The sequence below is a fragment of the Gracilinanus agilis genome, chromosome 6 (assembly GCF_016433145.1).
Source record: "Gracilinanus agilis isolate LMUSP501 chromosome 6, AgileGrace, whole genome shotgun sequence".
Lineage (NCBI taxonomy): Eukaryota > Metazoa > Chordata > Mammalia > Didelphimorphia > Didelphidae > Gracilinanus > Gracilinanus agilis.
Genome location: NC_058135.1, coordinates 17,978,237 through 18,005,618, shown reverse-complemented (window position 1 = coordinate 18,005,618; position 27,382 = coordinate 17,978,237). Strand labels below are relative to the sequence as shown.

The window sequence follows — 27,382 nt, the reverse complement described above, 5'->3', positions numbered from 1 at the left end:
TCAAAATCTATATAGCTTTTAAATTATTGAGGCACTTTAGTATTGTTTTGCTACTTGTGTTGATATTTTTTATAGATCAATTATTTATGTTTAACATATAGCCATTTCTTTTCCTCCCTTAATATTCAGTTAACAGCTTCACTTCATTATTCCCACCAACTTTTTTTTCCAGAACTTTCTCATTGATACACAGATCTACTGCCTCTAAAAAGATGTTTCAATCATGCATCTAATAAAAGTGAAAGATCCACAAATATTAATAGAGATAAGGAAGTCCTGGGAACAAGAGGGAGAAAAAGGAACAAAACTCCCCAAAGTGTCACATTATGGTCAGGAAGGCAGTGAGAGAAAACAAGTGAAGAATTCTACCTTTAAAAGAATGCAAAGAACTTTTCAGGCTTAGAATGATGAACTTAAAGGATGTTATAGTTAGAAGGGACAGGAGATATAATCCATATCTGCCTCTTCATAAGGAAACTGAGTCTGAAGATGAAGCAACTTCCCCCAAATCAAGCTGTTATTTAGTAGCATAACTAGGACTTGTAATGAGGGTTTCTGACTCCAAATGCAGAATCCTTTCACCTCCTATGCCACGCTTCCTCTAGGAGGATGAACCACTGTAATACAATCAAATTACAATCACTGTAATACAATCAAATTGTACTGCATTACAACCAACCAAATCAAACAGAGCATACCTTTCTTCTTCTTTGTCTATTTTAAAAGACCAATACTAAATTCAGAAGAGCAAGGGAAGGGGAATTCTTTCTTTTCTCTTAATCCCATTATTTTATACTTGGGTCAGGAGGAGTAGCCAAATTCAGAGTGAAAAGAGATCAAAGCCAGTTCATTTGGGAAAAAAACAAAACAAAACAAAACCCAACCCTTATATTTGGGAAGATTAAAATACTTTCTTATGGAAAAATACCTTAATTCTAACTAAAATTGATGGCAGGAAACAAATCATGTATACAAGTGGCATTAGTATAAGCAAATCCACACAGGACAGAGGTACAGTGTAGAAAATCTTTATCTCCTCTAAACTGATTAAGGCAATGTAACAGAGATAACAGTTTAACTCAAGAAGGCTCCAATTCAATTTATCATATCTAAACAGATAAATTATTTTCTCAACTTTGCCTAAACAGTCAAATATTGAGAAAATAGAAGAAATATTTTCTCAAATTCCCACATGCTCACATTCAACAAAAACAAATCAGGGTTGAAATAAGTGAGTTTTTTCTCCTTAAGGGCAAAATCAACACACACACACACACACACACACACACACACACACACACACACACACACACACACACAAAGCTTATTACATGCCATGTACTGTGCTAAGTGTTAGAAAATCAAAGAAACATAAAAACATACAAACAAAAACAAGGTCCGGCTTCAAAGTATCTCCTGTTGTCCTAGGGGAAACAGCATTTAGATAATTAGGTACATAAAAGACATATACAGAATGCAAGGAGGTGATCTGAAAGAGGGAGGCGTTATCAGCTGGGCCACAATGAAAGGTCTTCAGGAGATTATTTTTTGAATTAAATTAAATTAAAAGGAGAGGGACAAATTATTAGTGTTCCTTTATTGGAAATTTCTTAAACAGATCCATCCCAGACATACTCTCATACCCACATACACAAGCATGAGCATACAACCACACACACACACACACACACACACAGGATTTCACCAGTTGTTTTAATCTCTAAATTTGATAGTCCTCGGTCTTCAATTTTCTCTACTGATTTTCAGCATTTCACACCATTGACCATTTTCTCCTGTATAATCTCTCTTTTCTGGGCTTTTATGTTGATTCAGCTCTTCTCTAGTTCTCTTCTTTTTGTCTCACTAGTCTTCTCAGTCCCCTTTCTTGGGTAATGATCTATGTCATGTCCTCCGAAAGTGAATATTTCCCAAGTTTCTGTTTCTGTTAACTCCCCCATCTCTCTGTCTCTGTTGTATGCTCTGTCTTTCATCTCATCTTATTTAATCTCATCTCACACTATCCTGTCTCATGCCATCTCATCTGAACCCATCAATTCCTAGGAGTTTAGCTATCATTTCTAGATTTATCTCATATCTAGTTTTAGTCTTTCCCTGAGCTTCAGCCTCACATGATAGATTGTATATTGAACATTTAAAACTGGTGTTATCTCCAACTCAACATATTCTAAACTGAATTCAATATTTTTCCCCCCAAAGCCCTCTCTCTTTCTAACTTCCTTATTTCTGTTGAAGACTGTCATCTTTTTTTGTCTTCCAAGGTCTTCATAACCTGAGCCTTGTCTTTGTCTCATTCCCCCTCACTTTCACTCACATCTGACTCCTCTCTACTCATACAAATACTACCTTACTTCTGGCCCTTCTCAGCTCTCACCTAGATCATTGTAACAGACTCTGGTCTCTTTGCCTCAAAGTCTCTCACCCCTCCATTCTACCTTCAAAACTGTTTTCAATGTAATTTTCCTTAAGAACAGATCTGACTATGACTCCTCTACTCAGTCAATTCCAGTAACTATTGCCCTATGAGAAAATGTCTTTCTCTATCCAGACATAGTCAATGTTTTGCATAACACAGCCCCAAATTATCTTTTTAGCTTAATTGGACATTATCCTCTTCCATTCTCTGATCTAGCCAAGTTTTCTTGCCATTCCTTACATCTTATCCTCATATCATAAAGTCCTTCCTTTCCTTATGAGATCCCTGCCTCATAAGGCATAAGGAATGGTGAGAGCAAGGGTATGGAAATATGAGATGGAGTGTGGTATGTGAGGAACAGAGAGGAGACCAGCTTGGCTCAATCAGAGATCAATTAATATCTATAAATTCACAAATTATTTTCAAAAATGATTTGAAAAAACACTTTATCAAACTCTTTTTGGGGATATAGAGGACATATATAGTACTAATACATAAACGAGGAAAGACAAAGAGAACTATAAATAAATATTAAAGAATCCCAACTCGAAAATTTTAAATAATAGCAAAAAGACTGTAGCATATGAGCCAATCAGCCTATTGAAAGTTATTAATAAGATGCCAGGCACTGGGGAAGGAAACAATATTCAAAATGAGTTTAGTTCTTGATAGCCTCTTAGTTGTTTTTTGAAGGAAGCATTCTGAGATTGTTCATCCTCTTTTTATATCAGCTTATCCATGAGATGACTTGAGAATTAATCCTTCAAAGATCTAATTGTGTCACCTCCAAAATATGTAGCATCTGTACATGTTTGGTGTAGTCTAACTGCTTTCCATATCTTTCTTTTCTTCGATGTCTTCCTACTTCCTTAGTATACATAAACAGAACTGTAATGTTAGAGGCCAAATGGAAGCATTCCTTTTTGCTGTTTCCCCCTCGTCTTCCATCTGGTTCCTATTTTGTCCTCAACTTTCAGTTGTATGTGCTTTTTGAATTCTTTGTTGAGTCCCCCACCCCCTTTTTTTAAAAAAAAACTTAGACCTTTAAACTCTCTTTAAATCAAATGGTGGAATGATGCCTATTGTCCAGACTAGAATATACAGTGTGCTATTTGTGTGTATAATATAGTGATGTCTCATTCATTCACCATCAGTGACATATATGTAGCACACTAGACTTAGTGTGCAAAGGCTGTATTTTTGTCACTTCCAGGTTATAAAACCTATAAATGTTCCAAATGTCACTGAGTTTCCCTTTGTTTTTGCCTTCTGTAAAACAGCTTATTGTAATTCTCTATTTCCCTTTTTTCACGTGTATCTCCCTAGAGTAAAATAGTGAATAGGAGTAGGAAACATAGATAAGTTTAGAGTAGGACTATTTGTTATTTTTGATAAGTATATAAGATAAGTTTATAATAAAGGGAATTTATATATTTACTAATGACCACATCAAGGTTTTAAAATGGCTTTTGAGCTTAAAAAAAAACTTTAAATGACAACGTTTTTGTCCTGTAACAACTTGTTAACTAAAAAAAAAGAAAATATTTATGTATATATAAGGAAAGATAGAGCCACAGATGTAGATAGTGATAGATCCACTCAGGGATCCCCCTGAAGAGCCAGCTGGGTGTTCTAACCTCTGGTTAGTGAGAATGAAATTAAATCACTTTCTCTCACTGGGCCAGTTGTGCAAACTCCTTGGAGACAATTGTTATAAAAAACAGTATCCCTTTTATTTAAGAGGGAATACAAACTGAGGATAAAAAAGGGGAGACCCTAACTCTAAGGAATCTAGCTAATTACCCACAATCCTCTACGTCCCTCACAAGAGGAAGCCTTTTGTTTCTTCTGGCTAATCTAACTCCTCGTTTCTATCTAGGTATCCCCAAAACTGACTAAGCTAACTATCTATGACCCTCAGTAGCTGGTCTGGTTTATTCCCCCCAAAAACCGTTATGAACGAACTCCATTGGCTAAGTCTACCCCAAGGGGTCTGACCCCGGAGGTAAAACCTCAAAGCTGATCCGACAGGAAATGTTAGATAAAATCTTCTGATAAGCACAGCAGGCATGGCCAGATCCTTTTCTAGATCTTTCCCAGTTAAATAGAGTACCTCCAAGATGAATTGGGGGTATACTCCTTCTCAACAGTCAGGTGAGGTAGATGAGCTCCAATGAGCCCGCCTTCCCGGACAGGAAGCTCCTAACCTCCCACAGGAAGTCACTTACGCTAGCTGTTGTCACTTCCAAACTGTTCCTCCTCTGCCTTCTGCCTGCTAACGTCCTTTTCCATGAGTTCCTAGTGTACCTTAAAGACAGCCTTCCACTTCTCTTAAATCTTATATGGTACTGAAGAATGAACTTTCACATCCCAAATTATCAAGAAGAATAATGTTTTCCCTTTCCCCAAACAAATAAAGAAGGAAAAGAAACTGTGATGAGGAGAAAAGATTATTTTTTCCCCTCAAAGTATTGAAAATGGGAAGGAGAATCTGGCTTTTTTTTTTTTTTTTTCAGCAGAGTGGTGAGTAGGAGAATGTTATCCAAGGAAGAAAGAGGAGAAAAACAATGGGGCTTTGGAATTTTAGCAGGAAAGAGGGTTTTTTTTTTTCCTAAAGAGAAAAGAGCTATAGGTCCTGAAGAAGAAGCACTTGCTTGCCTTCCAAGGAATGATGGGACAGAGGCATAGATTGTAGAAGGTAGGTGAGAGGTTACTGAGGAAGGGTCAGAAGAAGAGAAAAGTAATATAGAGTGGTTACTTCCTGCTCAGGGTCCTCAAGCAGCAACTTGTTTATCTATTGATATCAACAGAGAAGAAACTCTAAGAGGTGCCCGAGTGAGGACATAAATGACACTGACACAAGAGAAACAGAAAAAATTAAGAAGATTTGGGAAAGAAACTGAAGACTTAGGAGGAAGGGTACAGGTGATATTTTCTTTATGCCTACTTATTGAAGGCAAAGAATATATAGAGAAAAACTGAGGTGGGAAGTGAAGACATGCCTAAGAAGAAAGAGCTTGGGAATGGGACTTGAAGAATGGACCATGACTTACAATCAAAGAATGACTGGCTCTTGGCATGTGATGGATGGGACCCTAACAAAAACTGTTAAGGATAGATTTGCCTAATGTATTGCAAAGCTAATGAAAATGGGCTTTAAACTAAAAAAAGGAAGGAGAAAACTGCCTACATATGAGGACCAATCAAGTATATGATAGAGAGAAGCTGCAGTGAAAGAACAGCAGAGGTGGAGATACCGAGGAAGTCATAAGAATCTAAATCCTGAAGAGGAGTTGTTAGTAAACCACTGATTTCAATTTCCTGTACACAGATGCCCTAAACTGGCACATCAAGATAAAAATCTAATTCAAAATGTTAATTCAATATATATTACTCTGATTTTGGGAAGTGGAACCAGGAACAGTCTAGAGCAGTGGTTCCCAAACTTTTTTGGCCTACCACCCCCTTTCCAGAAAAAAATGTTACCTAGCCCCCTGGAAATTAATTTTTAAAAATTTTAATAGCAATTAATAAGAAAGATGAATGCACCTGTAGCCATCACCGCCTCCTGGATCACTATAGCACCCACCAGGGGGTGGTAGCGCTCACTTTGGGAATCACTGGTCTAGAGCCAAATTGAACAGGCTTCTTATTAAGTTTTCTCTGAGAGCATTTACACCTCAGAAATCAGCATACAATACAAATCAGGACTTGATTTATTGTTTTGTTGATTGTCTTAATTTGGAGGTAGCTAGGTGGTATAATGGTTAGAATGTTAGGTCTGGAGTCAGGAAGATGTGAGTCACATCCAACTTCAGACATGTGTGACCCTGGGCAAATCATTTAACATCTGTCTGCCTCTGTTTCTTTGACTATAAAACGGGGATAACAATAGCACTTGCCTTGTAGGGTTTGTTATATCAAATGAGAGAGTTGTAAAACAACCAACACATTATAGGCACTATAAAATTGCTTGCTATAATTATGATAGTAGTATTGGAGAAAATGTTAATTAAACTTAAAAGTGGGTTGTGCGACCATTTTTGGGGTGTGTGTCAATTTTTAAACAATTATCATTATGCCCCTGGATGGAACCGGAATATGGTTCCTGACACTTAGATCTTATTCAAACCCAATTGGATTCATAAGAGGCTGTCAAATCAAGGCGAGTCAAATTCTGGCTGAATGTCCTTGTATTTTAAGAATTTAAATTCAAGTCAACAACTATTTCCATATTCCTGTGAGAAAATCTAGCTGGTGGAATACATTTGGGTAACGATTAAGTGAAGGAGAAACAGAAGCAATTTTTCCACTAGGGTATATTACAAACCATCTTGTCATAAAGAGGCAATAAATGAAGAATTTGTTAAATGAATTTCATACACTAACAATTGGCTTACTATAGGGGTGAAGGTGAGTTAAAGAGAGATAAGAAGATCTTAGAACAATATTTTGAAGATACAAAAGGATTCAGTTCTGATGAATCAGTGAAGTAACAGCTAAGACCCTGAAGAATAACCCTGCTTGAGTTTGGACAAGTATTAGCAGAGATGCATACTTCTCCATCTATTGGCTTTACCACATTTGGAAATGAACTTGCTCAGTGCCCAGTTTTGTGTGGTAGAATGGCAGTTTTCAGGATATCCTGGAGGTGTTAGATAACGCCATGCCTCTAGCTGTCATCTCCCTCCCAGGGCCATCCTTGTAAATGTAGCAGCCAGTGGGAGGCAAAGTGGCTAGACCACAGGGTCTAGAATCAGGAAGATGAGAGTCAGAATTCCAACTCAGACAGTTCATAACTCTAAGCAAGTAATGTAAACTTTGTTAGCCCAAGTTTCTTCACCTGTAAATGGAGATAATAATATATCTACTTAAAAGGTTACTAGCTGGCATAATGAATAGAATTCTGGAACTGTGGTCAAGGGTATCCAGCCTTAGATACTTAATGACTGTGTGACCAGGGACAAGTCATTACCTTCTGTCTGCCTCAGTTTCCTCATCTGTAAAATAAGAAGAATAATACCTCCAAAGCTTTTAGCGGGGACTAAATGAAATAATATTTATAAAGTGCACTACAAGTCTTAAAATGCTATATAAACAATCAGCTATCATCACCATTATCACAGAAAGAAGAACATTTTATTTTTTTTAATTTTTAATTTTTTTTTACTTTTTTTTAATAGAAAAAACAAGTTTATTCAGGGTAAGGAAATGGTAGATAAGGTACTAAATCTATACAGCAGGAGAACATTTTAAATTGTAAAGTAATTCCCAGGTTGAGTACATGTTCTCCATACCAGTCTGTGTCACATATCTGGGACACAGAATACCTTTTGTTTGGAATTTTTTTTTTCTGATTTAAGCAAACATTTTAGAAAGGCAAGAACAGAAGTTGGAGAGGAAAGTCTTCATGAGTCCAATGGCACTCACCTACAGTCAGCTGGCCAGTGAGTTGCCCCAGGGCATTCCGGGCATTCAGGGTAACATTCCTGTCAGACTGTAAGATCAGTGGACTGTCCTGGGAAATATGCAGAAAATAGATAGGTGAACAATGAAATGTAAACTCAAGAACTCTCAAAATATCAAGTTTCCCTGAGTGGGCAAGGTCTTATGTATTGTGGGGACACCCTTTATTTTCAATTCCATGCAATGTAACATAAGGAATCGAAGCACCTCCCAGTGTTACAAGACTAGAAGAGGCATCTTTTCATTTGTCTTTCTTCTGCTAGAAAATAAACTCTATGAAGAAAGATCAGGGCTCCTATTTTATTTAGACACATGCTATCCCCAGCGCCCCAAACAGAATTCCACACACATGAAGTACTTTGTAACTCCTGAAGAGTTTGGCTTTGCCTTCCTGATGCAGCCTTTTCCACCTGTGCCTGACCATGTTAGAACTGATGATAAAGATGAGGCTCCATGAAAGCCAGTTGGAGCGAGATATCGTGGTCCCAGCCTTAATGCTCCCGGGAGAGAGAAGTGGTTTGTGATGTGGAGAAAGAGTCCCCACTTCTGCGATGACATGTGTGTGCATTTGTATGTGAGGGGTGAGGGAAGGATAACTGGTGGCCATGGATGCTGGGCAAAGATGCCTTTAGGCAGTTTTCTAGGTGGGTGAAATGCATGCAATGGGAAGAGCAGATGGTAGAAGGCTAGTCTGAAGCATAGGATTTCAGAAACAACCCTATTTAATTCAGTCAGATTTTATAGATGATTCTGCTGTGCCCAGCTCTCTCTTAGATGCCACCCCTTACATCATTGTTAGACCATGTAAAGTCTCTTGAGAAAGTGCTCGATTGAATGAACTTAGAGGTTCATTAGCCATTTGGCCTGATGGGAGAGGATGTGAACTTAGAAATAGAATATCATGGCCCCCCTCTTATATAACTTAATTCAAGTATTGCTTATCCTCATTAGACTGATCCTCACTTTCCTCCTTTCCAAGATCCTTTCCAATGCTAGACCATAACTCTTTTCCCCCTCTATTTAGCCAAATCAGAGAAGGAATCCCAAAGCTTCAGGCTGGAATTCTGTCCCTAGTTCATTGAGTCTCCCAGGACATTAAATGAAACCTGTTGATTGTTAGACTTTAACACTGATGATCTCAACCATCCCCAAATGGTCGTATTATTATTATTATTATTATTATTATTATGAGGCTTATTCTATTGATTATTTTCAGGTTGGTAGCCTGAGTATTGGCATTCACCATCTCTCTTCAGGGAAGGGCCCTTGTTGTCATGGTAAGCTCAAGGTTCTGTGGGAAAAAAACCCTTACAATAACTAATTCCCATATAAGATAAGGGCAATACTTGGAAGAATTATTATGACCTTCACTGAGTTCTTATACCTGAATACAGTATAAAGAGCCATGCTCACACACATTGCCAGGCACTAAATGTTTAATCAATATACCAATAGTCAAACCTGTTTTAAAAGAGAAAGGAGCAATGGGGTTATGGGAAATGTCACTCTGGCTCCATACAGCCCTGACATTTGATTCCTCTGTGAAAAATTCAACTTCTACCCCTTTCTACTCTCCATTTTTAGTAGGTATTATCTGATGTCAACTTTTCTCAGTATTTTTGTCTAGAGACACTCTTCAAAATCTCTTACAAGATCAGGGATTATTCTATGATTTAGGAGAGAGATTTTTTTTCTGATATATGTCTGATAGATAGTCCAAGAGGACTTCTGATCCAGGAGTTTTCCTTGGTACTTACATTCAAATAATAAAACAATTATTTTATTTCTTCCATTCAACAAGTATTTATTAAATGATACTTGTGTGTCAGGAGCTATGCTAGAAAAATGTAATTGTCCCTTGCCAGAGAATTTGGCTTTTCAGAAGTTTATCTTCTAAAAATGGGAACAAATATATACAGAAATGAATATGATGGAAGAGGAAATGAGGAAGGTGCAAGGCAGAAGGTCCCCAATATGCTAGGGGAAATATAACAAGGGAGAAGTCACATTCCCCTGGAGGGAACAGGAGCATTCAAAAAATGCTTCATGAAATAGGTGACATTTGAGTTGAACCCTGGAAGATGTCCAGGGGTGAGGAAAGGACTTCAACAGTTAGAGATGGGGGGATGAGGCATTGTGAAATCCCTTCAGGATACCGGGAAGCTAGAGAAAGCTTCCTAATAATTAAAATTATGATTCTACGCTTTCATTTCAGGCATAGGGGATAGGTAAGGGTGACTAACAGAGAGAAAACAGGAAATATCTGATGGGGACAAAAACTAGCATTGGAAGATGCTAGCAAGTAGGGAAAGGGGAAGTAGAGAATGATGTTGTCAATCAGAAGAATCAAAATAATTGCAGCAATTCAGAGTTTAGAGTGTGAATTCCCTAGGGGGTGACTGGTAAATAATAAGAGTTGAAGGATATGGGAGTTGGACAGGAATAACTGACCTAAGCTGATACTTAGAACAATTATGTGGTAATAAAACTGATAAATTAGATGAAGTGGAGGAATATATGCAAAAAATAAAATGCAAAAATTAATAGAACAAGAAATATGGACTTTAAGTAACCTGGTCTCATGAAAAGAAAACAAAGAAGTTATAAAGGTTTCCCCAAAGGCAGTGGGGGGGGGAGAGAAAAATAAAAATAAAATTGTTCAGAGGGATTTAAAAATGAAAATTCTATCAAACATCCAAATAAAAATTAATTTGAGTTTTATATAAATCATTTTAAAAGGGATACAATAGAAAAGGATTAGAGACAAATTATTTTATGAGACATATATGATGTTAATAAATCTACCAGGGGAATAGGGACATATCTTTATGAATACAGAGGCAAAATATTAAATGAAATATTGGTGAAGAGGTTACTACAACATAATAAAATGATTATACACAAGGACTAAGTTGGATTTATTTTAAAGATGTAGAATTGATTCAATATTAGGAAAAAATTTCAAATAAAATCAACATATACTCTAGTTAGTTGGTGATTTCAATACAAAGACTGGTAAAGGTGAGAATGGGAAGAAATATGTGGGAAAGTATGGCTCAGTAGTAAGGAATGAGGAAGAATAAAGACTTACAGAATTTTTGTAGACATTTCACACCTCAATATGATGAACACTTTCTTTGGAAAATGAATGATTAGGAATTTGATCTATAGAGTACCAAATCATACTAAAAAGAATGAAATTAACTACTTAAAAAAACAACAAGCCTTACCTTTTCTCTTAGAATCAATATAAAGTATCCATTCCAAGGCAGAATAGCGTTAAGGGCTAGACATTTGGTGTTAAGTGACTTGCCCAGGATCATACAATTAGGAAGTGTTTGAGGCCATATTTGAATCCAACAACATTTTTAAGAGACCAGAAAAGATTTATTACTGACAAATGAGTTATTCCTAAGTCATCTAGCAGCACTAAGACCAGAATAATTAAAACAATTAGAAAAAGATATGATGGGAAAATTGAAAAATCTTAGTTTATTTAAGCAATTTACTAAAAGAAAAAAAGCAAAAAATTTCGAGAGGTACTCAATAGAATCAACATTAACACTAACTATAATTTCACTTGGAAGTAAAACCAATATAACAACTGATAAAATAAGAAGATCAAGTGGGACAAATTAGCAAACACCGGATATACTTGCTTGGTAAAGAGAGAGAGAGTTTCAAAAGGTAATGTAGGATATAAATTTGTCTATAGAACCTTGCATAGGATAATGGATAAATTATATATGGAATCATCTCACAAGATTAATGGAAAGTTAAAAAAAGACAACTAAAAAAAGATTAGCAAGATAGTCAACTAAGCGAACTCATCCCAAGGGCATTTAAGGATGGAAATAAAGAACTACAAACTGAAAAAAAAAAAAGGGAAAGATTTACAAAAAACATCTTACCCAACCTTCTTCCATCAAAGATAATGGAACCAACCACACTTGGAACCAAACATCACAGACACTAAAATACTTATAGAGATTATAGAAATGGCACAACAGAGAACAAAGATGTGAAAAGGAGTCAAATTGGATCAAACATGAAGAGAAGAGATCCATAATGAAAGCAATGCAATTATGAGGAAATTAAGGGACTGATCCAGATAGTATGTAAAGGAATGGAAAATACTGATGGCAAAGGGGCAAAAATCTCAGATCTGATCAGTACCACAAAAAAAAATGTTGGCCAACGGAACATCAATGTCCGCCCACCCTCTCATTTGTTCAAAATCTTTCTGAACATTATGTGTGAATTCAAAAGATTAGGAGGAACAAGCAAACTTTTGGAAACAATTTTCAACAATAGATTTACTATCTTAAAAATGACTAAATGGTATAGAGAATATAAAACCCCATGATGTTATTTGTTTGTTGAATACAGGAGAGGGAGAAGCATTCATATAACAAAACAGCATGTTACAGGCTATTTCACAATAATGGGTCTCCCATTTATACATCAAAATCATTGAGTATCCTTTGGAGGATCGACATACAATCAATCCTTTGACATTTTGATCTCTTCATTTGAAAAGAAATGGTTTCTTTTGTAAATCAATGGATTTTGTTTTATGCATTTAAAGGTATGATTCTCATAAGGGATATGTGGGTTTAACCAGATTACTTCAATATAATGGAGACAAGGGTAGAATAAAAGACACAGAGACAACAACTGGGATAAGTACAACAAGACTCAAGAATGTCAGGGCTAAAAAGGAATCTTAGAGATTTTCTAGTTTGCACTTCCCATTTTCCAGAGGGGAAAGCTGAGGCAGAGGGAGGAAAAGTGCCTTGTCCAAGTTCGAATTGGTTATGGCAAATCCATGATGAAGATGAAGCTCTCCATTCTCTGAAGCACTGAGAATAATGTCAGTGGATTGAGGATTACTTCTCTTCCTTGAGAAGAATAATTATATTGAATTCTAGGGTGGATTAGTGTCCATTCCTAGTATTTAAGATGTACACTCATGCATGTATACATACACACACACACACACATTCACAGTCGCTCACCCACTCATAGAATGGCTCATTAAATTGTCCATCCACATGAATATCATAGCCTGGATGTGAGACTTACTTCATATTTTTGGTTTTTCCAGAGTGGATATTTAGGAGGGAAATCTTTTGAATGATCATTTGTCTCTTAGGAAGATTTGTAATATTCCAAAAAAGATTGGGTTGTATTGAATTTGGGGAGGGAAAAGATTGCATTGTATTACATCGCATTTGGCAAATTGTGAAGTATTTTTAAAAATCTCAGGCTTCTCCATAAAACAAAAAAACAAAAGCTTATCATTTAAATATTAATATCCTTCAGATGTGCTATTTCTTTGAGGAATATGAACTAAAACAGTCTCCAAAAATTAAGGTGAAAGGCTACAAAACAGTAATGGACAGAGGCATAATGGGTGTGAGCAGACCAGTATATTATTAATGAAAAATTACTTAGGGAAAATGGCATAAAATATTAAGTTGGAGAGATTCATGAGCACCAGTGGAATAGATGAGTAATATAGTAAGAATGAAAATTAGAGATGTATTGTCCATGAGTTTCACTGACAACTATGCACAGAACCTAAATGGTCCCAATATAAAGGGGTCTCTCCTCCCTTTCAAGGATTTTTGGGAGAATATAGATAAAAGAAACACATGATGGGAAAATGGAGATGGGTTAAGTTCTTTGCTAATGGATGGAGTATTTATAATGATAAGACCATAGATTCAGAGGAGTATCAATAATAATAATAATAATAACAATAACAATAATAATAATAATAATGAACAACAATTTCAAACAACTCTAACTCCAAGGAGACTGGCTCTCAGACTTTAGCCAGAGTATGATTCATTCCATCTCAATAGTGATAAAGCTTAGTTTGGACCTGATATTCCAAGAAGGCAACATTTGCCAAGTGTCATGAAAAATACATGTGGCAGTTATTATTCCTAGGGAAGCAAGTATCTTCTAGAAGAACTTGGTTTGAATTTGTGAAAATTATTTTAGCTTAAAAGACATGGTGAGCTTGGCTGAGTACTGACTAAATGAAATGCTGGTAGATTTACTGTGATAAATACCCACATGCAAGTTTTAAGACTGATTCAAGAAATCAATAATTTTTAAAGAACCTACTATGTGTTTGGATCTGTGTTGAACAATGGAGATACTAAGACATAAATGAAATAGTTCATTTCCAGGAATTTAGAGAGTAATTACAGATGTTCAATATCAATTTCATTCTTTTATTTATTATTAGTATTATTCCAATTGTTTACAAAGTCACACATTTCCATATATAAAGAAAAAGAAGATATTACACAAATAAAATAAAAAAATTCCTAAATGTTTAGCTTACTTTTCTTCATATTTACATAATAGATACCATTCATGAGCATCCCAACCCCTCTCCATCTTCACCACAGCACATTGGATATTGTCAGAGAGATACACATGTTCATATAAATTAAATCTTTTATGGTTCATCTTTCTCTTCATTTTTTGGAGGTAACATTCTCAGTTTATTCTTCCAGTATTAGTTCTGTGGCTGTGAATAATGAACCTGTTTCTACTCATTTCACTGCTCATTATCTCATATAGTTCTTTCCAAGTTTTAAAAAAAATCCGTCTGTTCATTATTTCTTATGTTTCAGTAATATTCAATCAAACTCTTATGCTACAATTTGTTCAATCATGCCCCAATTGATGGGTATCCCCTCAGTCTCCAAATCTTTGCCACCACAAAGTGAGCTGCTATAAAATATTTTGGAACATATGGGTTTTTTTCCTGATCTCCTTGGGAAACATACACATTACTAGTATATATACAGTTATAATTCTCTGGGTATAATTCCAATTTGCTCTCCCCAAAGTCTGGATCAGTTCATAGCTCCACCAACAGTGCATTAGTGTACATGTTTTTCCACATTCCCTCCAATACCTGTAAATTTCTCTTTTGTCATTTTAGTGAGTTTGGTGGGTGATATCTCAAAAGTTATTTTGGTTTGCTTTACTCTAATCAGTAATAATTTGGAACATTTTTTGGATACCTATATATGGCTTTGATTTCTTTACCTAAAAATGGTCTGTTCACATCTTTTGCCCATTTGTCAACAGGAGGATGGCTCTTATTTTTATAAATTTGACAAAATTCTCTATGTGTCTTAAGACATGAGACCTTTATCTCCCAATTTTCTGCTTTCCTTCTAATCTTGGGAGTATATATTTTATTTTGTACACATTTTATTATTTTAAAAATGTTTTTAAAAGAGTTGTAAAAATGTTACAAAAATAGTGAAAAAATATTAATCATGACCATGGATGGAAATCAGATGATTTTACCTATGTGATTGAGAAAAGTGGTTGATTATCTTAACAATATTGCTGTTACTATGTAGATTGTCTCCTGGTTCTGTTCACTTCATTTTGCTTCAGTTCATACAGGTCTTGCAAGTTCTGTCTGAAACCATCTTCATCATTTCTTACACTACAATATTGTTCTATCACATTAATAAACTACAACTTGTTTGGCCATTCTGCAATTTATAGGCATTCTCTCAGTTTCCAATTCTTTACCACAAAAAAATGAGCCGCTATAAATACTTTTGTACACATGAGTTCCTTTCCTCTTAAAACAACAACAACAACAAACAACAAACAAAAAACAAAAACCTCTTGGGTTGTGGACCTTGTAGCAGCTGTATAGTATTTTTTGGGCATAGTTCCAAATTGTTCTCCACAATGGCTGGAATACTTCACAGGTTCACCAACAGTGTATTGGTATACCTGTTTTCCCTAAAGCATTTTATTGCATTTGGCATTTTTCCTTTCTCATCATCTTAGTCAATCTGATAGGTATAAGGTGTTTTATCAGAGGTGTTTTCACTTTACATTTCTCTAACTGTTAGTGACTTAGAGCATTCAGGCCTCAGTTTCTGACATACATGTTTATATACATATATATGTATATATACATATACCTATATTTAAACCCTTACCTTCTATCTTAGAATTGACACTGAATATTAGTTTCAAGACAGAAGTGCAATAAGGTTTAGTCAATTGGGGTTGTGAGTTGCCCAGGGTCACACAGCTAGGAAGTATCTGAGGTCAGATTTGAATCTAGGACTTCCCATCTCCAGGGATGGCTTTCTATCCACTGAGCTATATATGAATAATATATTTTTTAAATGACAAAACAAAATATGGATGAACTGACACAAGAAAAAAAGAGAACTAGCAAATCATTTATTGTATAAAAAAGGTCAAATAGAAATCTTGGGGGGGAAATTAAGGAAGAAAAATTTAAAAAATGATCAAATAAAAACCAATTAAATGGGTAGTTTTAAAAAATAGATAAGTAAGCCAAGTTAGCAAAAACGAAAGAAAAATGGCAAAAGGAAAATTGGCCACAAAGGAAGTAGAAATAAAGAAAAAATGTCCAAAATATTATATTCAGTTAGGCACCAGCATAACTAAAAACATAATTAAATGGATAAGCACTTGCCAAATAGAAAATGTTTAGATTAAAAAATAGGAACTAAGGAACCTATAATAAGCATAATACATAAAAACATAAACTTGTGATTTCATCAAGAGAAATTAAATGAGCCACAAGCAAATCTATAAAGTGGGTAAGGGAATCTAAGTCAAATTGGAATTACAAAAGAATAACTCTGCTTTTCAAACTGGGTTTTTGTTTGTTTGTTTGTTTGTTTTGGTTAAGAAAAAAGAGAAATAAATAACTTTCTGAAACTATGTCTAGGAAATCAAGTCTGATCCTGCTACCCACAGCAGAAAGGAATAAATTGCTCTGTAAGTCTGAAAGTTGCCAAGTACTTAGGGAAATGAGAGGTTAAAGACATGCCCAGGATCATACAGCATATATGTATATTTCATAAGTATATTTCAGAGGTGTGATTTGAACTCAGGTCTTCTTAATTCTATTTATCTAACCAATATGCCAGACTTCTCTTCTAGTAGAGCCATAAATATAATCAAGTATATGAATAATAAACATAGTTAAATCACACATTATCATTGAACATGCCTTCCCACCTCTAAATAGCACCTAGTATAATTTCTTGCTCACAGGATGCACTGAATTAGTGTTTTTTGATCAAATGCACCGAGTGAGAGCTGAGTCCTGTCCCCTGTGGCCAGAGGCAGGGCTTCCACTCAAACCTTCTGTTCATGGATTAGAAGCTGGGGTCAAACACATCTCAGACCTTTGTTACTTTCCATTCCAGCCCATTGCAAAGCCCTCTGCTCAAATAAACATTTGCTGATCTGTGGATAGTGAGCAGGGCAATGTTCAAAGATAAATCTTGTTGCTATAGTTCATCTTCTAAAAAAGATCTGTTTGGGGTAGTTGGATGGCTTGCAGGTGGGAGGTCCTAGGTTTAAATCTGGCCTGAAACAGGTCCTAGTTGTGTGACTCTGGTCAAATCACTGCCTAGCTCTTCCTGTTCTTCTACCTTGGAACCAATACACAGTATTGATTCTAGGATGGAAGGCGAAGGTTTTAAAAAAAAGATCTGCTTATTCATTTTCTCACTGTACCCCAGTAGGTGCTTGGGGGTGCCTCCTATAACTGCTAGGCAAAACCCCTGCTTAGAATGGTAAAATTATATTATACTATTCAATGATTTTTTTTTTACCTATCCAACTCTCAATCCATCAATCTCTCCTCTATAAATTTTTAGGGAGAAGCAATATTTTGGTCGCAAGAAGATTGAACAAGGAGACAGAAGAGTCAAGATCAAGGCAGATTCTATCAGTTAGGACTTGTGTCATGATGGGTAAAGCCCTTCCCTTCTTGAGGCCTCATCTGAAAAAATAAGGCATTGTACTGAGATCTATCAGGTCCCTTTCAGTGCACAGATGCTGTGAATGTGCCAAATTATGCTAAGTGGTTTTTAGAGGATTGTTAAATTGCCATGTAAAGAGTATACAGAGAAGTTAACAGAGGGGATACTTTTAAGAGATTGGAAATGAAATGAATACAATGAATTAGGGGGCAGCTGGGTGGCTCAGTGGATTGAGAGCCAGGCCTAGAGACTGGAGGTCCTAGGTTCAAGTCCGGCCTCGGACACTTCCAGCTGTGTGACCTTGGGCAAGTCACTTGACCCCTACTGCCCACCCTTACCACTCCTGGGCCAAGGATGGTCCCTAGCCCGGATGAAAAAAGGAGGAGGGTTGGGCGTGGGGCTAGCAACCCCACCCTGTAAAAACTACATCTGCTAAAAAAACTGCAACCTTAAGTAGGGGCAGCTGGGCTAGCTCAGTGGATTGAGAGCCAGGCCTAGAGACGAAAGGTCCTAGGTTCAAGTCCGGGCTCAGACACTTCCCAGCTGGGCGACCCTGAGCGACAGTGTGACCCATTGCCTACTGGTTGTGGCCCTATGCTCCTAGAATGGAGTCCCAGGATTAAAAAAAAAAACCAAAAAACAATGAATTAGTCAATAAAAGGATCTTAGTAAGGGAAGGGACTTAAGATTTCATCATGTTCAGCCTTGACCAAGACAGAACTTGCCATCTCAAGGGCATTTGTGGTTTAAAAAAAATAAAATAGATGAATCATTGTTTAATTTAATTTATAAAAACAATTATAAATAAAATCAAATTACTAGTATTAAAATTGAAAAAGGTGACTTCACAACCAATGAAGAAAAAATAAATGATTAGAAATGTATTCTGCTCAATTATATGCTAATTAAAATGACAAGCCAAATGAAATGAATATTTATAAAAAAATATAAAATGTCCAGATTAATAGAAGAAGAAATAGAAGATTTAAATGACTCAAACCCAGAACAAGAAATTGAACAAGATATAAATAAATTGTCAAAGAGGGGTAAAAAGCAGGGTCAGATGAAATGACAAGCAAATTCAAGGAAACATTTAAAGAATAATTAATTTCAGTAGTACGAAAGCTGTTTGAAAAAAATAGGAAATGAAGGAATCCTACCAAATTTCTTCTATTATACAAATATGGTCTTGATACCTAACCCAGGGGAAAACTAAAACAGAAAAATAGAACTATAAACCAATATCCCTATTAAATATCAGTGCAGAAATTCTAAGTAAAATCTTGACATATCCCAGAAGTTACAAATTATGACTTAGTTAGATTTATACTCTAATGCAGAGTGGCTTCAATATTAAAAAACTAGAAGCATAATTGACCATATCAATAGGAACAAGAAAAATCAGTAGATGTACAGAAAATTTTTGAAAATATACAATAGCATCCTTATTAAAAACATTGGAAAACATGAATAAAATTTTCCCATAATATGAAATTTAGTATGTATCTAAAACCAAGAAATAGCATTACTTGTAATGATGATTACAACTAGAGATCTTTCCCATAAGACCACAACAATAAAGCAAGGATGTCCATCATCAACATAACAATTTTTTCAGTATAGTATTAAAAATGCTAACTAAAACAATAAGAGAAGAAAAAGAAATCAAAGGAATAAGCATAGGCAAAAAAGAAAATAAAATTATAATTTTTGCGTAGACATGTAATGGTTTCTAGCGAGTCAGTGAAAAATTGGTTGAAGCAATAAATAATTTCAGCAAAGTTGTGGGATAGAAAACAAATCCACGCATGTCGTCATCATTTCTATATTTCAGCAACAAAAATCAGTAGGATGAGATACAGAGAAATTCCATTTCAAATAAAATTTACTTTGAAGACCACATATACAAATAATATTAATAAAAGTATAAAACACTCTTTAAACAATAAATAAATATTTAAATAATTGGGGAAATTTTCACTGCTAATGGGTTGGTCAAGCCAATGTAATAAAATGCCAATATTAATTAATTTATTTATTCAGTGAATATCAATCAAATTACCAATAGATTACAGAGCTAAACAAATAGAACAAAATTCATTTGGAGTAGTGAAAGGTCAAAAATCTCAAGGGATATAGTGGGAAACAAAGAGAAGGAAGGGAGCCTCGCAGTGCCAGATCTCAAACTAAATGAGAAAATAGCAATTTTCATAACATGGAACAGGATAAACAAATTGAAAGGTTGATCAGGGAAAAAATTAGGATTCTACATACAGAGAAGCAAAGAAGTACAATAACATAGTGTTTGATAAACCCAAGGCCCCAACACTTAGGGTAATAACTCATCCTAGAAAATAAAAACTTCTTTTGTAACATTGTCAATCACTGTTCAACAAAAATTATTGGGGAAACAGAAGAGCTGCCAGTCAGAAATTAGGTACAGACCAACATTTCACACTGTACAACAAGACAAGCTCCAAATGGGTACATGAATTAAACACAAAAATGTGATATCATAAACAAATTAGGGGACTAACAAAGAAATTATCTACCATTATATATGGACAAGGATCTAATAGAAAATTAGAAATAAAGTATTTGCAAAACAAAACAAAACTGATGCAAGTCTCAGTGTATATTTATTATCACCAATTCATAGCCCAGAAAGCAATCTTTAACATAGATTAGAGCTTAGACTGGGACTCAAGCCTTCTCTTTCCAGGTCACATTCTCTCTCTCCACTACATTTCTCTTCAGGGTCATAGTAATACTAGTCTGTGTTAATCATTTCTATTAATCTCACCAAATATAAAATGGATTAGTTAGAAACTGGCAAATTGGTTGCTGGGGTAATTATACTTACTTAAAAAAATCAAATGGATCAGAAACAGTCATTTTTTGTCCCTCAAAGAAAGGAGATATTTGGTAAGTATGTGTTGGATTGAATTGAACCGAGGCAGCTTGAAACTGGATGTTCTTTATTTGTTAAATGGCTGCTTTTCTGCCTCATTCTGCTTTACTCAGGGCACTAAAACTCTCTTATGACCCTCATCCTTGTGGGTTGAAAGAAGGATATGGGCAAATAGTAAGAGTCTGTGTTAAACAATAATTAGGTGTGTTAATAATCAATCAATAAACATTTATTCAACATTTACTATGTACCAGTCACTGTGTTGTGTTGGGGTTACAAAAAGAGGCAAAAGACAATCCCTGCTCTTAAGGAACTTACAATCTAATGGGGAGAATGTTATGAGGGAATTAGGAAAAGTTAAGCAATAGTTATGTTAGCTGGCATAGCTGTCAGGGAAAAATGCTGAAGGTTCCAAGCATGGAACAGTGAGGGAGAAAGATTGTTCTGAGAAACTCTGGATGAAGCTGATGGCAGTTAGGCGCTTACTTAGCTGCTGGAAGTGAAGAGCCCAGAAACGTAATTATCTTCTGCCAAAACCATCTACCCTGTGAGAAAGGTCAGGTTGAGCAGAGAATCTAGTTCTTGTTGGTGGACATACCAGATTAGGTCAGCTCCCTGACTTTACCTCTTTGTGGACTTATTTGCTGTGGTTCCTGGAAAGTTGTGGTCATGGCTGGAGATGAAGAGGATCCTGCAGTGAGATGTTCAGCCTCCCTCTCACCTACCAGGCTGGTCCTGGTAGCTTAAGCTAGAGTCAGTGTAGTGTTTGCCCAACCTTCCAGTCCCTTGAACTTATCCCTAGACAAGTAGATTTAGTGTGACCTTTCCCTTACCTCCCAACCCTTAAAACTCATTATTAAACCATTTATTTTACTTCCTGTGTCTTCCTCAAACCCCAAGAAAGGACCCACAGAGAGATAACCTTGAGTAACCAGTAACTGTTTTTAACTGACATTTACCAACTAGTGTGTTTTACCCATTTCCCACATCCCTTGTGTAGGTTCCCAGTTTACCTTGTGTATTGTAACACTTGTGTGTTTGTGGGTATGGACCTGTTTATGTTTGGCACGCTTGGGTTTCATTGTCTGGAGTCAGTTTCTGTTATTTCAAGAACAATAGGTGAACAAATATATACAACGCAAGCTATATACAAGATCAACAGGGAATAATTAACAGAGTAAGACATTGCAGTTAAGAAGGGCTGAGGAAGGTTTTCTATAGAGGAGAGATTTTAGTGGAATTTAAAACTCAGGGAGGTTAGTAGTTAGAGCAGAGGCAGAAGAGTATTTTAGGATGGAGGACAATTAGAAAAAATGTCTAGAGCTAAGAGATTGGAAGGTTTTGTTTGTGGAACAGCCAGAAGGCCAGTGTCATTGGATCAAAGCATTTATAAGAGAGTAAACTATATCTTGGTTCTACTTATTTCACTTTACTTTAGTTCATATTTATCTTTCCATTCATTTCTGTGTTCATTGCATATGTAATTTCTTATAGCACAGTAGTATAAGGTGTAAGAAGGCTGGAAAGATAGGAGGGGCAGGCTATGAAGAGACTGTAATACTAAGCAGAGAATTTCATATTTGAACCTGGAGACAATATGGAACCACTGGAATTTACTGAGTATGGGAATGACACAATCTGACCTGCATTTTAGGAAATTCACTTTAGTGTCTGAATGAATGAATAATGGATTGGAGAGTGGAGGAACTGAGGCTGGCAGACCCAGCAGCAGGCTATTGTGGTCATCTAGTTGTGAGGTGATGAGAGCCTACACCAGAGAGCTGGTAGTGTCAGAGGAGAGAAGGGATATTGGAGAGATATTGCAAAGGCAAAGTCAACAGGCTTAAGCAACAGCTTGGATATGGGGGCTGAGAAATAGTGAAGAAGCTGGAATGGCTGCTAGCCTGAGGGACTTGGAGGATGGTGTTGCTTTCTGCAGAAATAGGAAAGGTAGGAAGCAGGGAGGATTTAGGGGGAAAGAGCAGCAATTCTGTTTTGAACACATTGAGTTTAAGATGTCTACTAGACATCCAGTTTGAGATGTCTGAAAGTTAGTTGGAGACGGGAGACTAGAGAAATTGGAGTAGGTTAATTTGAGAATCATCAGCATAGAGAGGGTAATTAAATCCATGGGAGCTGATGAGATCACCAAGTGAAATAATATAGATGGAGAAGAGAACCCAGGATAGAACTGAGGCACACCTACAATTAGAGAGTATAATCTGGAGGAGGATCTAGCAAAGGAGACAGAAGTCACATAGGTAGGAGGAAAACCTAGAAAGAAGAGAATATCACAGAGGAGAGAGATCAACAGTGTCAAAGGCTGCAGGGAGTTCGAGGAGAATGAGGATTGAGCTAAGGTCTTTGGATCTGACAATTAAAGAGATCATTAGTAACTTTGGAGGAAGAGGTTGGAAATCCAATTGTAAGAGGCTAAGAAGAGAACAAAAGGAGAGTAAGTGGAGGTGCCCATTGTAAATAGCCTTTTTAATGAGTTTAGCTACAAAAGGAAAAAAAAGATATAAGACACTAATTAGTGGAGATGACAAGATCAAGTGAGGGTGCTATCAGGATGGAGAGATATGAACATGTTTGTAGGCAACAGGAAATAAACCAGTATATGTGAGAAATTGAAAATAAGAGAAAGAGTGGGAATGACACATAGGATGAGCTGTTGGAGGACATGAAGTGGAATTATACCACTTGAACAAGTCTAGGGGTGAGCCTTGGTAAGGAGTAAGAACACTTCATCATTTGGTGCTCCAAGTATAAATGAAAATGAATTATTGGCTTAGGATCTAAAAATAAAAACACAAGCATGTGGGTCCAGCTGTTGGGTGACCCTGTAGCTACAAATCATGGGCATCTGGCACCTTTGTACAATGGGAGTTATTTTTATGAATGTACCCCCTACTCAGAGTGTGATCAAAGGAGATAATTGAATCTTCTTAATGTTCATAATACCAAGCAATGGCCTTAGGCTGTCTACTTACACATACAAAAATGGCCAGTGGCCCCTTCCCTAGACTATTCTCTTTCTTCATCTTCTTTTATTGGATGCCTTGTACCTTTCAAGTCAAATGCCATTAGTTATGGGGGAATGGAAAGGAATAAGCATTGATTAAGTACCTACTGGGTGGCAGGCACAATACATGCTTTACCAATAGGTCTTTCTTGATGTCCCTGGTTGTTAATGCTCTCCTCCCATATTCCTTTGTGATAAATAACTTACACGTTATTTACTTTGTACAAGTGTTGCCTTTATTTACCTATGTTTCAACTATGCCAAGGAGGATATAAGCTTCCTGAGCTCAGGGGTGATTCCTTTGCTTTTTTGCCCTTTTTATTCCTAGGCTATTATTCCACAGTACTTTTGTATGTAGTAGGTGTTTTAGAAATGCACAGAGTTGTATTTTAAAGGTATTTCTGGATGATTTAATGGGACAAAAACACCTTTTACTCAATTATCAATGAAGGTCAGGACATGTATGTGCTTGTGCCTATAGGGAAAAATGTGGAAGTTGGGAGCAAGAACTCAAAGAAATTCTAAATCAATCACACGTTTGGATAGATAGGGAAAACTGCTTAAATGGGGTCGTGAGAAGGCACCAGATATAGAGAATTGTCTGGATCGCTGAGAGAGTGCCATGTGGCCCATATGCTCAGAGTAAAAGAGATCAGTCACAGATCTTCCTTTTGCTGAAGGTAATTTTCGTATCATACGGTGTGCCAGCCAATAAATCTTTTTAGGGCAGCTCATCCGCCAACACGCTATTGTGAGAACAACCCCAGGAATATGGTGGTTTGAGAGAGATGAGTGATTAGGAGGAGAGATACCTTATAACTCAGAGGCAGGCCTCATCAATCACATGGCTGCGATTTCTCACACACTGATTGCATGCCTAATGCCACGGCCCTCTTATCTGCACATCCATTGATGCACAGTGCTTGGACTCGAGGAGTCGGGGAAGTACGAGCGTGACTCCCACTTCTCTAGAACACAAAAGATGGTTCTGCTACAGGAGGAGCACAAAGTCTCTTGACTGTATTTGATTTTAAATAGAAAATGATGGGTAAAGAATTTCTACTAGGTTTTATCTTTTGAAAAAAAGATGCAATAGACTTTTTGATTGCTGATTTAAAAACTATCTCTGGAAAAAAATGTTAATTGCTCTAAAATCCTGATACTGAAATGAAATCAGAGGGGAAATGATCTTTTCTAGCACAGTGCTTGGTAGAAAATAGGAATAAATGAATTTTCATTCATTCATTCAAACACAGGGTAGCTTTTATGCCCAGGCCAGAGAGTATATTCAGGTGTACGTATTTTTCAGAATCATACAGGTCAGCAAGAGAAGACTGTCTTCAAAAATCACTTCTGACCCTATAAAGCTCTCTCACTGAGACTCAGTTGTATGTTTTCAAATGAGACAAGGTACGAGTTTATGGTTGACTTAGGGGTGTGTATAAGGGGAGGAAGATGGGGCCTGAAGGAACCTGTCCAGTGCTAGCAAAGATGACTGGAATGGTGAGAATTTTCAAATTTCCTTTGGCTTTTGCTATTTTGTTATTCATGGAGAAGAATGGTTTGGCCATCATTTTCAAACAGATTGGAGGAGAATATTTTATTATTATTATTATTATTATTTTTTAAACCCTTACCTTCTGTCTCAGAATCACTACTATGTATTAGTTCTAAGGCAGAAGAGCTGTAAGGGCTAGGCAATGGGGGTGAAGTGACTTGCCCAGGGTCACCCAGCTGGGAAGTGTCTGAGGCCATATTTGAACCTAGGACCTCCTATTTTTGGGCCTGTCTCTCCATCCACTGAGTCACCTATCTTCCCCCATAGACTGTGTTTAAAAGATTCTGCAGCCATAAGAAATGAGCTTTACATGAAATGTAAGATAGTAAGCATCTCAGGACAAGTCTCCATGAATTCTTCACACTAGGAGACACTTTGAGGGGTCAAACTGTCCTACCGAACAACATAAGCCATCATCTCTACCTGGGGCCCTCTGGCAGCACAGTTTTGCTATGTTGCTCTGGATAGGACTCGGTGTGGCTCAGAGTACAAGCCTTACAGAGCAGGGGGGGAAATCAATGACGGGTGAAGTCGGACGCGGGTGGGGCATGGTGCCAGGTACCAACAGGACAGAAGATCCTGTGAAAGTCCTCCCTAAAGGGTAAAGCAGGAGTGGGCGTGTTGTAACAGAGAGATCAGAAGAAGTCACACACATGGGTGCGTGAAACAAATGTATGAACTACATCTGAGGAATGACCGTGGAAGCCAAAAGGTCAGAGAAGTATGTCAGAAATGACCCCCACAGGCCACGGGCTGGCAACGGGCTGGCAGGCTTGATGGTCCCTCCTCCCGTGGCCCACGTAGTCCAGCCTTTATGGCTCAACTTGCAAGTGGCAGCCGTAGCTCCTTCCTACCAAGGATGCTGTGATGGATCAGGAGAACAGTTCGTGAGGAATGTGAATCAAGCTTTACAGACACTTTGACTATAAGTGGCATCCTGGATTAAGGATTAGAGTAGAGAATACATGTGGGAGATGGAACTGTGGCTGAAGTATATATACTAAGGCGAGCCAAGGGCTAGCTGCATACCACTTAGGATCACTTGGACAGGGTCATTCGGAGGTTGTTTAGGGGCACCCCAAAAAAGGCTAGAAATGGGACAAAAGGAGCCATTGGATTGACACAATCAATCAATACACATACATAATGGTGTGGAATGGGGCAGACATGGTCCCTTGTCTAAAAGAAAAAAAATAGGATGGGAAGGATGGAGAATTTTGTGTAGTCTTTATGAAGAAATGGGGCATAACTATGCAAATAGAGCAAAGAAGGAAATGGAGAAAACATTCAGAGGAATATATATGGCAGGAAATACTAAGAGAAACACCAATGCTAAGTTTGCTTTCTGGATAGTACTTGAAAACCAAAAAAAAGGAAGAAGAATACAAGAGAGGAGAAGTCAAAGAAAACTGAAGGAAGGGGGATAAGCAGAACATGAGTAATCTATGGGGAAAACAACAGAGTGAATTCAAAAGAAATCTTACAGGGCAGGGAGCTATATAGATAAAATGAAAGCACAATTTAAAATCAGGATATATAACATAAAAAGCAGAGCAACAGAACTACTATGAGATCCATCCCACAGAGCTCCAAGAGAAAAGAAACAAGATTGACACTTTAGTGTTAGGAATAAGGCATGGTTTGTCTTTGCATCTCTAATGCTCAAATTGAACTGTGTACATGAGAGGCACTTTAAAATGGTTTCAGCATTGCACTGAATTGTATAAATACAAAAAGGGCTTCTTATGAAGTGCCTCAGCATAGTATTTCATACTGATCCTCCTGGGCAAAGAAAAGAGTCAGGCTTTGGTGATACAAACAACACAGATACATCTTGGAATAAGATTTTGTAGGCTCATAGATGTGACTGGAGGTGCTCATGGTGGGGAGGGTGGAGCTATTTAAAGACACAGAGAACAAGTGATATTGGGGCTCAATGGGACTGAATTGTATGAGGTTGAATAACCTATTATGTGATGGGAATTAGGCTTGGCCATGGGCATACACCCTCAACAAGAGAAATCGATTTCCTTAAGGAGCACATCCAGCACTGAGGATTTACAATACATACCAAGGAGATAAGTGCAAAGAGCACACAACAGAATGTTGAAAGAGAGAAAGAGAGAGAGAGAAAGAGAGAGAGAGAGAAAGAGAGAGAGAGAGAGAGAGAGAGAGA

General features: G+C 36.9%; 1 protein-coding gene across 1 annotated transcript in view; it reads right to left on the bottom strand.

Annotated features, from left to right (window-relative positions):
- SGCZ (sarcoglycan zeta) overlaps positions 1-27,382 on the bottom strand; it is a 126,962-nt gene that overhangs the window by 29,464 nt on the left and 70,116 nt on the right. The window contains exon 3 of the mRNA XM_044680993.1: positions 7,865-7,952. Within this exon, the coding sequence (XP_044536928.1) occupies positions 7,865-7,952 (88 nt within the window). The remainder of the gene's footprint in view (positions 1-7,864; positions 7,953-27,382) is intronic.